This window comes from Dromaius novaehollandiae, chromosome 4 (genome assembly GCF_036370855.1).
Source record: "Dromaius novaehollandiae isolate bDroNov1 chromosome 4, bDroNov1.hap1, whole genome shotgun sequence".
NCBI lineage: Eukaryota > Metazoa > Chordata > Aves > Casuariiformes > Dromaiidae > Dromaius > Dromaius novaehollandiae.
The window spans coordinates 60,357,551-60,374,172 of record NC_088101.1 but is presented as its reverse complement, the minus strand read 5'-3'; the positions used below and the strand labels follow the sequence as shown (position 1 = coordinate 60,374,172).

General features: G+C 35.5%; 1 protein-coding gene across 2 annotated transcripts in view; it reads right to left on the bottom strand.

Annotated features, from left to right (window-relative positions):
* Positions 1–331: 331 nt before the first annotated feature.
* The window catches only part of GABRA2 (gamma-aminobutyric acid type A receptor subunit alpha2), a 68,398-nt gene continuing 52,107 nt past the window's right edge, over positions 332–16,622 (bottom strand). For both annotated transcript variants that reach the window (XM_064511202.1, XM_026093773.2), the window contains 2 exons: positions 14,062–14,264; positions 332–7,686 (listed from right to left, as the gene is read on the bottom strand). In XM_064511202.1, coding sequence (XP_064367272.1) covers positions 7,378–7,686; positions 14,062–14,264 — 512 coding nt within the window. In that variant the 3' untranslated portion in view covers positions 332–7,377. The remainder of the gene's footprint in view (positions 7,687–14,061; positions 14,265–16,622) is intronic.

Genomic DNA, 16,622 nt, shown 5'->3' with positions numbered 1-16,622 from the left:
TCTCCACCAACTGGTGGTTAGCATATACCCTGTAGCATCAGTGCTTTATATCCTTTTGAAAACATGAAACATCATTGCCATATCTAATATAATGAATGTCCTTATGTAACCATATAGATAAAGCAACCTGTTGAATTCTCAGCAGGCTAAGGAATATTTTCTTTCCAAAATATTTTTCCTTCCTTTGGAAAACTGTAGCCACAATAAAAAAAAAGCAAGAGGCCATAACAGTTGCTTACCAAAAAAAAAAAAAAAAATCTTGAAAGAAAAGCTGTAAGAAGAATCAAACACTTGTGCAGTCAAAGCATAAAAACAAAAATACAGAGTGCAATATATTTAAATTAACTTTAATAAGAAGTACAAAAAGATAATGTTAAGCAATATTTTGCATGTGGTTAATAAATATTCTTCAACAGCAAGCAAAGTGACACATTCAAACATAAGTCCAGTTATTTTTTACATTTTAGAAAAGTAACAACTTTTTTTCCCCAGTTAAAACAAGATCACAAATTACAGAATATTATCATCCCCTTTAATTGTTAATAGCTATGAAACCTACTAAATAAGTGAACTGTCACCCAGAAGATTTTATGACACTGATGTTCAAGGTTAAGTATACTTACATTTATCATGCAGTTTCTTACTGTGCATGTGCATATTTGATTGTGTTTAGTTTTCTTTAAATCTATTGATTCCACTCTTCTTACTCCCTTATTTCTTGTTAATACACTGTAAGCACCTATTTTCAAACTCCCGTACATCTTCACACCTGAGCAACACACTAAAGTAAAATGCTTTCTGACTCCAGTCCAGCTGAGAAATTGTTAGCAATCTGATTCAGACCCCATGTTATTTTTACTTAAAAAAATTAAATTTAAAAAAAAAAAAATCAAATGTTACAAAGCTTAATATTAAATGGAAGTGATTACACTAAAGTGCCTTCCAATGTTTCTTAACGAAGTGACTATTTTGGAGGGGAGAGGGTGAAGAGGGATGTTTAGGAACCGATTATTCAACAGTTCACAGATATGGTGCATATTGTACATATGTATTCTAATAAATAGATGCAGAGTACTACATTGCATTCTGTGCTAATGCTGAGGTATAGCAGCCTACAAACTGATAAATTCAGCCAAAATGAACATCTACAAGAATTATCAAAAGATGTTCATCAAAGCAATGCCCTGTTCCATTCTCTATTTCCATCTATCTGTGATGTTGGGGATGGATGCATCAAGCACTGGAAAACAAATACAACACTTCAACTTTTCAAAGCTCACCTCCTCAAATGTCAGCCAAATGAAACCATTCAGAGCAATCATTAACCACCTTGAATGCATAAACACACACTCCAGGCCACTTGATCAAGTGAAGAACTCACAATGTAAGAAGTTTTGAAAGCAAAGTTTAACTTATAAAATAAATCTTCCAGCAATAAAAATATGTGTGTGTGTTTATGTAGACACTAGAGGAAGAGTATACATCATCTTGCATATTTTAAAACATCCTCCAAATTCCTTTTTTCAAGTGTGACACCTACTCCTAACCCACAGCACTTTCACAATATTCCTACAAGACATCTCCATGAAATACCAGGAATAAGAGAGATAAAGTCCCATACTTCAGTATAACTGGTTCTTCCTTTAAAGGCTTATTTACGTGGGTTAAAGAAGTAGCATCTCTATCCAAAGCAGGACTCAGTTGCACTTTCCCTCTGAAAAAGCCTTATTGACTTCAGTGATGTAGAATATCGCTAGGATCTTCATCAGTTTTCCTTTAAATTCAGTGCAAGTTTTGCCCTGATCTCGGTGTAAGCTTAGCCTCTTCCAGTTAGCCCTAATCATAGGCTTCAAAACACAATACAAGGATTCACCCAGAGGGCTTTGCATTCAGCATCAAGGTCTAAACTTATATAAAAGGAGTGGTGGGGAGGAGGGGAATGTTAAATGAACGAAAGTAAAACAAGAACTCTTCATGTACTTCACATCTACCATTCATTAAAACAAACAAATTTCTGAGCCTTCTATTACTGCATGCTTAAAGTGATGAAGCCACTCACTGATCCTCACAAGGCTAGAATTCAGAATGGCAGAATTAAAAATTTCCAGCTATTAAGGAGTCTGGGTTATCTACAGAAATGAAGGGAATTCTCAGCCAGGGAAAAGAATTTAAGAAAATGATTACCTTTTCTTAAAAGCATGCTTAAAGTTTTACTGCAAAAAGAAGAAAAAGCGTCTTCAGGAAGGAGTAGAGGGAATCCCAAAACTCAGCTTTCCAAAGAATCACTCACTTCATTGGAAGATGAAGTGTGATATGACTTTCATCTAATTTCACATAGTTATTTTAACTTTACAAAGCCTTTAAGAGAAAAAACTTTTTATAGACATCAAATCATAGCACACTTAGATTCTATTTAGATTTGTTTAGACACTTACATGTTTATCTGACCCATTTTTTTAATGAATTTAACTTGCTTGGCTCTCTGGTAACACTCTTAGAAGCCTTTCACGTTCTGCTGTAAAGCTCATTCCATTGCTTATCTGAATTTTAGCATTATGTCTACACATAATGGGACATAGACCAATCATAGCTTCATAGCTGTATCAGACTTCTCTTTCACCCAAGTCTGTTAGGAACAGAAAGGTTAAACAGTATAGATTTATTTTGCAGAAGTCCAAAGCAAGACTTCTGTATCACTAAGCTTTCAGAACAGGTAGTGAGAGGTATGGAGCATGAATGCTGACTCTCTCTGCATAAGTGAAAGCACCATCTTAAAGAAGAGAAAAATTGGAATTAACTAAATCCTACTTTATTCCTGAAGCTCCCCCTCAGGAAGCACACAATATTGCATGGCTTTCATAAAGCAGTCACTACATCCCTCTTAGCTTCAAACTCACAAATCAGGTCCCTCAAGTTTGGCAGAATTATACAGGAGATGCTCCCAATTTCTCAGGCTCTAAAAGTGACTTTCCCACAACTCATATATGGCAACAAAGGCTCAGAAGTGAACCTCAAACAAAAACACACAATACCTCCTTCAAAGACTTCATCAATCATCTCACAACTCACCAAGCACAGTAGTGCAACCATTTCCTCCCTCTCTTCCCATTTTATCCTTCCCCAGCTACTTCTGGTTTACTTTTCACTTTAAGGTAACATCACCTTAAAAAAAAATCTCACCACTCCATATGTTACCTATAATCACTGGGGGAGAAGGTGATTCAGAACACCTGTGTGAGGCTCCTGCTTGAATTAGTTTCCACAGTAGCTCTTTCCTGCTCTCTCTCCAGTGACTAAACAGGCAGACTAGTTCCTAAACTTAGCATAACGTTTAGTGATATGAGTAGTCTCCCAAGCCAAACATCTATCTCACAACATCCACCTGTCCCCATGTTTTTACTGTCTCTCCTTAGTCTTCTACTCCACTCCTCTACTTCTATTCTCTCATAGGCTGCTGCTCTATTTTTTGTATAGCTTCCAATCTAATTCCTTAAACTGGATAGTTCTTGTCTGATCAGTATTACTCAGAGCCCAACCATTTCTAGGAGAGCAGAAATGACCATTTTGCATAAGCTTTGAAATCATTCTGAATGATCTACAAGATTGTAATTTCTTTAAGATGTTCAATAATGCAGCAGGTACCAGTTGATTTACCCAGATATGGAAGGCGAAGTTAGTTTCATTATATATGTCATCAAGAATTTTGGAAGTCACTGTTTTAAAACCAATCTGTTAAGAAGACTCCAACAATGAACAGTACCGTGGTTGATAAACCTAGCTGATCTCAATATTCTTTATGCTGGCTAAATTACTATTAAATTATTGACCACATGCATCGAGAATTACATGCTACCATACTAGTTTGGAAACCTATTTCAAAAGCCTTGTTTGGCATTACAATTCCAGTCCAAGTTTACCACAGTGTTATATCACAGTATTTATTGTATTTGTTTCCTAAGTCACATAAAATATGATATGATACCCTGACCCAGAATGAGAGAAATAAATTAGATTGGCATGTCAACCAAAATTTCACAGGTAGATTCCATGTGCAAGTCTTTGATACTGAAATGACTTGCACTTGCTCGCTCATGCTCTCCCTCTCCATGTTTTTAAGATCAAAAAGTCTTACTCAAGTTAAAAGAAACTTTTAGGTGTTCAACACATACATTTATGGGACCAGCTTTAAAATCCCAGCCACAGATACTGTATTGCTAAATAGAAAGAAGGCTTAACCTTGGCATTTCAGAATTCCTTGCATGATGCTTGTGTTCACTCTGAATGTTGATACACTCCAGTTTTGCTATCCCACTGTCTTAGAAATTTGCCAGATTTATGTGTAGTTATTTTCTTGTTATAAAAGTTTCAGTAGTGAAACAAAAAAGAAGATGCCTTACTACCACAGCAGTCTGCTTTAAATACAGACGAGCTGTACTAAATGTAAAGGTAAAACTCCTCTATAACATATGCACTCAAAAATCTTGCTGATGCCCACAAGAAATGCATGTGGCTATTGAAAATATATTAACTTATACTGAGTGAATTTATATGGTATGTCTATTTTTCTATATTATGTGTTAAATGCATCTTTAGCATGTACTAAACACCAGTTTATTTTGCCTGAATGACTCTAAGCATAACACAAGCCTTGAGAGCCTTGAGAAACTGGTCAGTGAATGAAAAAAATAATTGCACCCAATAGAAGTACTAGCAGCAAAGCTGACCAGTGTGAGACAGCACTAGGCTTCTTGTGCAAACTGAAGATGCACTATTTGCATGCAGCTGTAAATGACACAGACGTTATCTTTCAGACAAAAGATCAGGACTTGATGGAGAAGACAGACTTGTACTATTAGAAACCTTCTGAGGGGTCCCCATTTTTGCCTAAGGATGCAAAATCCTTCCCTGTTAGGTAATCCAACACTCTCCTAAGCACACTCATGTTTCTAGCGGGGAGAGTTCTGACTATACAGTGTCATGCATGGAGCAATACACAACATTGTTTAAACACTGTGAGGTGTTCAGAGTATCTGGGATGTAGCCAAGGGTGAAACGCAAACCTCTACCTTTCAAACCTCAGTCCAGTGAGGTTCGGAGAGTCCCTAAATCTTGCTGATGTGAACAGAAGGTAAGAACTCCCACTAGGTCACAGGAAGGAAACCTAAGCTACAGAAAACAGAATCAAGCTACTCAAGTCCAAGAACTGATAAGCATGGGCCACCACTAAGCTATACAGTCAGAGCCCTTTGCCAAAAACAGATTTAAAAGTGAAGGGATTTTTCTACAGTTCTAATATTTACAATTATTTGCACATATGTACATATTTATATATATTTAATCATACCTGGACTGTGTGACATTGAAGGGATCATTCATAATTTACAAATAAAACATTTTAAAAGTGTATAATTATACCATGAAAAACCTTTTTTTATTGCTTGCCTTCCAACCTTATGCAATTAATCACACTATTGCACACATCTCCATATAATATGGAAGATCTACATTTATATATAAATATATATGAAAATAACAATATTTTTATTTTAGTGTTCTGAGTAAAGTGCTCACTTTTTAACTCCTGTTGATGAGAAAGGTTTAATGTGATGGTTTAATCAGAGGAACTTCAAGGGATACACACCTTGCCAAGGTGTCTTTCATTTGTAAGTTATGTAATATCTTTATTTTACTGATGTCAAATCTGCCTTAACTATTAATTCTATTCATAAAATGCATTTGTGACCTTGGCATCTATACTGTCACACAAAGTACAAAACAGAATCACATTAAAAGCAAAGAAAATACAAGAAAACAAAACAGCAAATAAAAGCAATGTTTCTTTTTGTTTTTTACCACATTTCCATGTCTTAAGATACTCTTTTATTTGATTTTAGAAATATTTGTACAACTTTTTTAAACTCTGAACATATCTATTTTATGCACTATACTCAAGTACTGTACAAAACTGCAATAAATGACACTATACGACTACATATGTCTCTACTAGAAGACATCATCATAAAGGTGCATCTTTTTTTAAAGGTCAACTAATAACTGCTAATGTATAAGTGAATCAAAGTATTCTTGATTGGCCAAGTATACTAAAATCTAGATACAGTACACAATTATTATTTATGTCCTGATTTACCAGGCCTTCAGGGGCATAAAGAATATTTGCAAAGGCTCGGATGAAAAATAATTTTACTGATCAGTATTAAATATTCATATAAAATTGCAAATGGCAGTTCCAATTTTATTTTTGTGTATATGAAATACTTGATACCTACTGATGATGCATTAACTTTTGTTAAAAAAATAACATTCAAATCTTAGCAAAATCATTTCTAGTATACAAAGTTGTTGTAAAGTTATGTCTGCGAAATGTAAAGTTGCAATGTACAAAAGCAGCGATACATTTTATTCATATGGACAACTTCCTGAACTGAAATCATGAATTCTTGTTTCCTTTGAAAACAATGCTTTCCGGGACAAATATAGGTAAGCCTTTTAATGGCAGGTGGTAGGATAACATTAAGCAAGGAAAAAGAGTGTATTATATTACTGATATACTTAACCCTGAAAAATTTCTGAGTGTCTTTATGAACCTGACAATAATCTAATTAAGAAAAAATCAAAAAGCAGAAAATTCCAACTTTGCTGAACCAGACAACCTGGTTCAGCAACACTAAATAAAGCAAACAGTGAAAAGAATAAAAGAGTTTCACTACTGGAAGTTGACTGTTACTAGAAATTTGATTAACACTTGCTTTTCCCTAAAACCAATTGGAATAGTTTATTAACAACTTCAAACAGGACAGAAGTAAGAAACTAGTGGCTTTTGCCATACAGTAGCCTGTAATACTTCTTGAGCCTAACTAGTATCCAGAATGGTTGTGAACAATAGAACTGTACAACCTTCGTACTCTGTTATGTACATGGGTACTGCTATTGTATGAAATAATTACACCTTTTTTTAAAAAATCATTTTTTAAATGACAGTTTCTTTCATTAAAGTAGAATTAGTTACTTTATAGAAAAATATTTTAACTTTAAATTAAAAAAATATTGTTCCTAAATAATTGTGTAGGATCATATTTTCATCTCATTGTACGGAGAAGATATAATTCTGTATATCTGAATCCTAGTTTAACAGAACTCCCCTGGGTATAACTTTTAAAGAGGTGGCTATATTTGCCATGGGTGCTATCTGTTTACAGATCCCATTAATTAACACCATGTCCCTCCTTTGGAGATACACAGGTAAGACATCTATATACACACTGTACATAATGGTTCACAGATTAGCAGTTATTAGTCGTACTGTACACAGCAATTCTGATTAGAATGATGCTTTAAGTCCTCAGTGCAATTCAGATTTTAGGTTGATGGGGCAAAGCCAAGTAAGACAGGTTCCCTGTTTAAATATGTAGCCCAGTACACTAAGTTAAAAGTACCAAATAAGACTGGAAACACTATTCTAGACATTCTGTCAATTTTGCTAACACTGTTGAATGTCTTCTTTGCTTCTTGTGGCTTCGCTTCTGGTTTTGCCTTGTTGGGTTCTGCAGTCGTAGCACTCTTGGAGATGGTTGGTAGTACTGAGTCCTTGGTAATATTTGGAGCATAGTTGGCAACAGCAACTGCATAGGCATTGTTTTTCTTAATGACAGATGCTTTTTCTTTTTTCTATTGGAAGACAGCATGAAATCAAATATTTATTGCATAGAATATTTGCCAGATCAGACTTAATAACACATCATTTCAAATGTAGGAAAAAAATAGTTAGTATGTTAAAATAAATGCCAGGAACTGTATACTGATAAATTCAAATATAAAGACAGACACTTTCAGGCTATCCAAAATGAAGGTAGGGGTGACATAATAATGTGCTAAAAATGTGTACTCTTACACCATCAAACGTCCTACTGAAGTTAGGCGAGGAAGGGTCTGTTACTGTGATTGCAAAGATAACTGGAAAAGAGTAAGTCTTACTCTAACTGCTTTGTATCTCGTCTTCATAACAGAATTGCAAGATCTTTAAAATGTTCTCTGTTAAGAGGCTAGAAGTTGAGCATGGATGGATTGGAAAAAAAGACTGCCTGGCATTATAATAAAATGAAAATCAAGCCATCCTTCCCACATAAATCTAGCATTGCTATCATTTGAACATGCCATATGCAATATACCACTAATAAAGGAATCTCTGTAAGAGTCCAGATTTTTAAAGAGATTGTGGAGAACTCTGTGTGTGTGTGTCTATGTCTATAAACAAATAAATATAAAAAATACACACACATATATGCATGGATGTATGCATATATACACCTTGAAACTTACACATGAAGTAATTTATATGTGGTAGTAAGGCATAAGATCCCACAATATCAAAAAGTAGGGGAAAGCAGAAGACTAAGCTATTATTTTCCTGCCCTTTCTAACTACTGTCTCCATCATGCATCCACAAAGATACTAATCTGGAGTCAGAGAAGGTTGGCAGGCAGGTAGATTGGCTGGCTAGCTGCCGAAACGCAGCTATTTGTACAAGATGTGGACTAAAAGAACAGTATTGTTTAACCAGTGTGGACTGCTCTTTCTTACACTCCCTCTAGGATGAGCCAAAAAATATAGCTAAAAAGTTTAATTGCCCTTCCTACTTTGCTCCCTCCCATCCCGGCTTACTTCTTCACTTCCTGAAGTGGAGCACTTGATTTTGAAAACAGTAACATATTTTCCTTTTGACTTTTCTCATGCTTGTTAGCCTAGTGAGTCACTATTTAGTTTTCAAACAGTGAAGGGAAATGTTTAAATAACAACAAAAAGTTTTTTCTTTGTCATTTAAAAAATAATAATACAAAACAAGTAAATTTTGTAAAAACTCATACAATTTTTTGGTTTAATGTTCCTTTGACTAGACACTAAGTAAACAAAACCACTGATTCTGATAAACTTTTGTTTAAGCTGTCAATCTGAAATATGAGTATGAGGGCAAATGCACATAAATAGATAGATATGCAGACATGCATGTACATCTGGTCATTTTCCAGACATGGGTCTGGTAGTTTTAAACCCAACACTCTCAGAAGTATTGACAGAGATTCAGAAAGATCTGAAAAATACATGTAGTTGGTCTGAACAAGAACAACAAGTGTAAGACCCAAGATCTATGACTGCCTCAGCTTGACGGGGTTCAAACCAGATCTCTCAAGACTGCACTCTAACCTCAAAGGTAGAAACTGTTCTTGGATGGCACAAAAGGAGGTATTGGATGAGAAGGGGAAGGTGAATGACTCCTCATCCTCTTATTGAAATTGCTACACAACCCAAAAAACACAGGATTATATATTTCATATATAAAAATGTCTTTTTTCCATAAATTTTATATGTAAAAAAGCTATAGATTTTGTATATAAAATCTTACATATTTAATTTTAAGACATGTAAGACATTTCTAAGACATCTGATCTAAAAGATTTTATTTCTGTGGTTGGAAAGAGATCACAATCAAGAGAGAGGATGACTGCAGCCTGGTAGTTGCAGCAGTGACCTGGGAATTAGCCCCAGAATCACTGTTTATTTTTCCAGAATTTTTTTTTAATAAAAATGCATAACAGTGATGGAAATAGGGATTAGAACCTAAACATGGCAGGGCTGGGCTGGGCTGACAGGAATCACATGAAGTTCAACAAAGGGAAATGCAAAGTCCTGTATCTGGAGAAGAATAACTCCATGCATCAGTACATTCTGGGGGCTAACAGGCTGGAAAGCAGTTTTGCAGAGAAGGTCCAGGTGGCAGTAAAGAGGAGAGAACAAGACTCTCCTCACTGGTATCCACTGAAAGGACAAGAAGCAATGGGCACAAACTGAAATACAGAATATTCCGCTTAAACATAAGAAAAAACTTTTTTATTGTGAGGTTGGCCAGACATTGGAATAGGGTGCCCAGACAGGTTGTGGAGTCTCCATTCTCGGAAATATTCAAAACCTGACTGGACACAGCCCTGAGCAACCTGCTGTAGCTGACCTGGCTTGGAAGATGGGTGACTGGACTAGACAATCTCCAGAGGTCCCTTCCAGCCTCAGTGATTCTGTGATTCTATAGGATCCTGTATGCTTTCGAATGGCTAGAGGTTCAGCCATTTGCAGTCCAATGGAGGGCATATGTGTACAGAGAGATACAGGTATACGCATAGCTCTGTGCGTGTTTTTAGACAGATACATAGATACACAGACTAGCTCTGCAATGAGATGAATGTTATAAATTGATCAGTGTTCTGCAGCACTCCCAAACGAAGGAACTACTATTAACATGTGCGAAAGACTGGAAGGAGTTTCTCTGGAAGGAAGGCAGCCCATATATACTTTGGAAACAGGCAAGTAAATGTTCGATGCAATGCATCTCTTCCACAAGATACAAGATGAAACAGATGAAGAAAGGTTAACTTCTGGCTCACATAAGAAACCACCAACTGTCGTATTGTTTTGGTTTGGTTTTTAATCTAATAGAAGTGGCCCAAGTGAGGGAATTCTTGTGACACTTCTCATGCAGATGCATTACTATATTTTACTTCCACTGGGAGGCATCTATCCATTTTCCAACACTTGTTCTAACTAGTTGCAATATACTATTTATCAGGGCCATCTACAAATCTTGCTAAAAGCCTCGTGGTCAAGGGTCCTGCCTCAAATGGCTTCTTCAGGAGTGGTGTCACACAAAAAGAAAATCTGGGAGCAGAGAGGAAGGGGTAGATATTCAGCACTATTCTTTAATGACTGGAGTGTGAAAGAGGGCTGATCAGAAATGGACCTAATCCCTGCATTTGCTTTTCTGTGAGACAACTGCTGTGCTAACAGAACTTAAATGGAATTTCTGTATAACACAGACACTAACACTGCCACTGAGCAAACATATTTCACTTTATGTGGCAAAGAATAAACATGATATCAGATGCACAGATGCATTTGGCAAAAATAAGAAAAAATTATCAAATCAAATCTGGAGAGGAACATCCTAGTTAATTTGTAATTCCCTCCTTTCAGACATCTGAGTTTTAAAAAGGATCTATAATCTCATTAATGATACCTGTATAATAAAAATGAACTAAACATAGTAAGAGAAGCTATCAATATATGAAAAGTTTAGCTTTTAGTTATTAGCCAGTTTGAAGAAAACAGAGAAATAGACATTTCAATGGTATACAAATCCTAAAATGGAAAAACTAATTTTATTCCCAAAACAGTTTTTAATTTTTAAGTACTTGAATAATGTCTTATTTTAGTTAACCATGTGTATTTCATAGGCTTTCAGAAGATCTGCTAATATTTTCGATAGACATTAAGTAATCAGCATGGATGGTTTAAGAACAATAGAGAAGTACTAATACCAAAAGAAAAGGGCAATGTGATATCTCTCCAAGGACAGAACTAGATCACCTAACAAGATGCATTTGTTTCCAAATGCAGATTTCCAAGGAATAAAAAGCAGACTATATCATCTACTTCATTATCAAAAAAAAAAAAGGAATTTCAGAAGAAATACAACCCAAATCAGATATGTTTTTCATACTGGGACACTTGAATTTTGCTTGTATAGTCACTTCCCTAGGGAAGGAATACTATCTAGCTGTTAAATTGCTGCCACTTCTAAGATCATGCAACAACACTGTCATGTTAATTTAAAGGAACAGCCAAAGGATGATCAGAGAGCTCATAAGGCTTTCTACATTATTACAATGCAGTGGCAATGTGCCAGTCAGAAAAGCTTCCTGACATGCTGATAATGTTGTAGTAAGTGATTCAGGATCTATTTCTAGGATGACTGGATGGATTCTGAAGCTGTGGATAGTTTGTGCCCTTCTGGAAGCCACAGAGAATTATAAATAATGTACTCATTTTCTCTCATTTTCCTTTACCATTATCTGAACATTTTGCCTTTTTATATACTGTGCTTTATGCAGTCGAAGTGCTGAGAAACCACTGGTTAAATAAACTTTGCTTCACATCTACCATTATCATTCAGGAAGCGAATAATATTGCATCTTATTTTGGGGGCAAACACACAAACTGGAGTTTTCTTTGTCAGCAGAACTTCTTTTCCATTAGTAGAATGAGGGAACGGGATACGATAAAATTACATAATACAGTAAGTCAGTCAAGCCAGGAAGTTAGCTTTAGCGTTCCTCCTGTGTTATCAAATGATGAGTTATAAAGCTTGACACAAATCTAGGAGTATCACCAGTTCATTTTGTTCATCAAGAAAGTAAGAAATTCTGTCAGGAATTTCGAATCTTCTGGATGTCTTTATTAATAGTTTCTAAATGGAGTATGTGCATCCAGTTGTTTTTCTGATCCTTGGTTATCAGAAAAATTAATATATATTCTATCTTTCTGTACTCTCTTTCCTATTTCCAAATCAAGTGGACTAAACAACAACAAAGTGGTCAACCAATATGACCTAGATTGAATTTTCTGAATAACCAGATAAACAGAAGTGAATTTTATCTGCTGAGGTCAGGAAACAAGTCAGACAGTTCCCAATACAAAAAACAAGTACTTGACTAAACAAAAGTCTGGATTACTGAGACCAAATGAGATAAGCTATCATCAGGGAAGGTACATTTTTGCTCAAGACAGAAAATATACAGGCTAAATCTTGAAATTTTCAACAAGACAAAACTTCCTGTTGCCTTCAACAAGAATTTTGCCCACTAATACCTAAAGATTTTTCAGGTTTAATGCTGTATAAATTCAGAGTCCAAACAAACAAAAAACGGGCATACAGATACTCCTTAAATAAAACTATCTGTTATTGCAATTATTGCTGTAGGTTCAGGATCTTGCAGGAAAGTATTTTTATAGTATGACAATTCTGAGTTTTAACTTCATGTCCTTGATGTAGCCATTAACCTCTCATTTCACTTTTCACAGATATACTTTGTTGATAATAATAATAATAATAAAATGTTTGGTCAATTCAGCTTCTTTTTGAGGCACGACAACAAACTGCTTTTCTCAAAGTCAGCCCGAATCTCTCAGCTGACCTTAAACTGTTGAAGATTGAAGGATCAGCTAAAGGTACAGCTCAGTATGACAGAAGTATAAGGACATAAGACTACTTTTTCAATAGTGACTGCACAAAGCAGGCTGCTGTAAGAGCAACAGTATAATTTATTCTTGTTTAGTAGGTTACCAGTAGTGGGGTTATCCATAGTTTGATTTTGTGAATGCTCCTTCAATACCAGTTCTTTAAAGTTGTCCCAAACTACGAAAGGAAAATTTCAGACTCATCTTCAACCAATACAAAAAGATCACAATTAACCTTGCAGGTGAAATGTAGTTTGAGATCCCTGTCTTGCCACATACATTTCCTAGTATAACACTCTTCACTACTGTGTTTTACTATTATCTTGTTATCTATAAAATGAGAATACATTGCTGCTTAATAACACACTGATGCTTTATGGGAGTATACATGAACTTGAAGAACACCTAATTGCTTAGTTTTAAAGCATCTTTAAAAGCAGGGATATTAGTCACACTTAACATGGATTATAGTAACATCCTTGCTGTTTCTGGAAAATAAAGTTACACTGTCTTAACTCTTTTCCTGCCAAAATACAGGATTCAGAAAATGCTGCAACACAGAACCGAGCAGAAGTTCTTGGTATAATGCAGGCAAACTTGCCTCAGGCTCAACTGCACAAACCTTAACACAGAGGCTTACTGAAAAATGGTCGTATCTGAGGGAAAGGTGTGTAAAGCATATCATGGTCAGAGCTTACAATAAATATATGATTAAATCAAAAGATATAAATGATTTATGTTTCAATGTGGTTCAAGCTTCAAAGTAATACTAATAACAATCTGATGAAGAAAGAAATTTCCTTCCAAAATTTCTAAATGGTATTCTCAGTCCTCCTCTAATCACACTTTTTTCTCCTTACCAGCCAGTGTCTTTTCTTTTGATTTAATGCAACACATATTTTTCAGTAAAAGCCAACTTTATCAAAACAATCTAGTACAGCTGTTTTGTTATAATAAAGGAGCTATTTCCTTAGGACTTACCTTATCATTCACTACACTTTTTCCATCCCAGGCCCATCCTCGTTTTGTGAAGTAATTTACAGTTGCAAATTCAATTAATGCGGAGAATACAAATGCATAACAAACAGCAATAAACCAATCCATAGCTGTTGCATATGCTACTTTGGGGAGTGAATTTCGAGCACTGATGCTCAGTGTTGTCATTGTCAACACTGTTGTTACTCCTGTAAGGGGAAGAGGACAACAAAATATCAATAACTTTACTTGGATATTGAATGTTCACGAAATACAAAACGAAAATTATTCTGGTATGTTTATAAAACACAGTAGAAAAGGTTATCTCACTTGGTGACAAACTGCTAGCAGCATATTAAGGACTGCAGCTGGAGTTTCCTTTGGAGTATTTTAACTCTACCTTACTGTCTAAACCTCCCTTTTTTAACGAGCTGAAGATTTTATTTACAGGAGATAGATAAATATTCTTTTTCTGGCTATCAGAACAAGCAAGGGACAAAACTATTAACAATCCCGTACTGGAATCACAATACTTCGTAGCACTACAGTAATAATGAGTAATATGCTAATAGCTCTTACAATGTCTTTTTTCTTGCAGTATCTTGACCACATAGACATTTCATTTAAGAAAACTTGGATACAACTGCCTACCTACATCTTTTGCATACATCTTTTGTGGATCGGTTCATTGCAGTGGCTACAGGTCTGGCACCCATCTTCTGATGAGTATCACACAAGTCGTCTGTTTTTATTCGAATAATGATGTTTTTTGCCAGTAGCTTTTCCACTAACAACCCAGTGAAACAGTTAATGCTATAACCAGGTTAACTTTTCATTCTGGTAACATAGATTTTTTTTCTAGAACAGTGTATTGATTTGCAATGGTGAGATTATTATGACTATATATGATGTGCCAGAACGTAAGATTTGATGATCTAGGAAGACTGTTCTTGTACTGAGGTAGCTATTTAAAACACTTTATAATACTTTTGTACTTAATGAAGACTCAGTAGGAGGCCATACATCATTCTCCAAAAATAAAAAAAAAAGGATACATGGGAGGAAAGGAAGAGAGGAATATTTTTCTGCATCATTTTTAGAAAGCAGAACCCCACAGCCATAAACACTATCATCATATGTTAGGTAAATCAGTCTTTTCCACCTCAGGCTAAATCGCACTTAGACAAAATAAGCCATTTCCTTCGTGGCACTCTATTAAAAATCTCTCCAGAATGAAAAGCAATGCACAGATGTACAAACCCACACTCCATTATGACAGCAAAGGAGCTTTTACAGCAGAAATATTACTAACAGCATGTCCCAGCTTCAACAACTATAAATTCATAAAATTGTTTTAACAGTTCCTGAGTTCTCGAGAGGAAGTAGTCGCTACCTCTGAGCCAGATCGTCTACTGTTAGTAATCTGTGTCCTAACTTCTGCAGGATAGACCTAGCTCATTTTTTTTCTTTTTTTCTTCTACAAGAGAAGCATTTTTAACCAGTCTGAAAGGGAAGAAAAGTAGCAATTAGGTCTACTCAGTCCCTTCCTGGCTTTGCAGTTTCCATCCTTTCTTAGTCCGTAAAGAATCTCCTCCTCTGAGGGTGCTAGAAAGGATGACAGAGCAAAGCTAAGTAGACTCGGTCTCAGCACTACTCTCCCTTGAAATGCTTCTCGAGACCTGTGCAGCAGGGGAAACAAGGCACAGAAACATCCTGCTGATTGCATATAGTACCCACACACCTAAGTAAACATAATTTGCCCATTACTGTTTTTTTAGCCTCCATTTATCAATGGATCAGTTATGATCTATTAGCCCATACAATGAAAAGTAAGCAGCTATCATACTATATTGTATGAAAATGCACAGACCGTGTATTTTGTAAAAAACTTTTTCACTCCTGGCACACAACATATGGCTTACTTACTTTCAGCATCACCAGGAAAAAGGCACACCTATCTTAACATTTAAAATTATCCCACGCAAATTTTAACACAGGTCCTGAGCTGCAGATAAATCATTTTAATTATTCAAATGTATCAGTAAAGTGATTGTTTCTCAAAGATGAGGTGACCTTATTCCTATGCAAATATACACAGTTGCTAAGATACTGTTCTGTTTAAGTCCTACCTTTTAGAATAAACCAATCTTCTTGAAGCCCCAATGGCTTAGTCAGAAATCTAACTTAAGATTAACTGCTGACCTTTTCTAGTCTCTATTGAAACATCATGAGTTTATATCTTCTATCTTCGCACCAGTTGACACAATTGTCAATTTCTCTAAAAAGTTCAGCAAGCCACTTTGTGTCCCAAATGCTAATCAAACAGCAGATTGCCAGACAGTTGCCAATTTATTCCTTCATTCTATATATTCAGTGATGGTCAGCAATAGCATTCACTTAACCTGAACTGAGTGAAAGAAAACTGGACAGGAGATTCAGGCTATGCTACTTGTCAGTTTAGAAATCTTTAGTATTTTTATACTTGCTATTCTTAAATCAAAAAGACAGGTGATCTTGCATGTAATAGTTTTTTAAAAAATCAGTATGAGCAAATCTTCTGTGGTAAA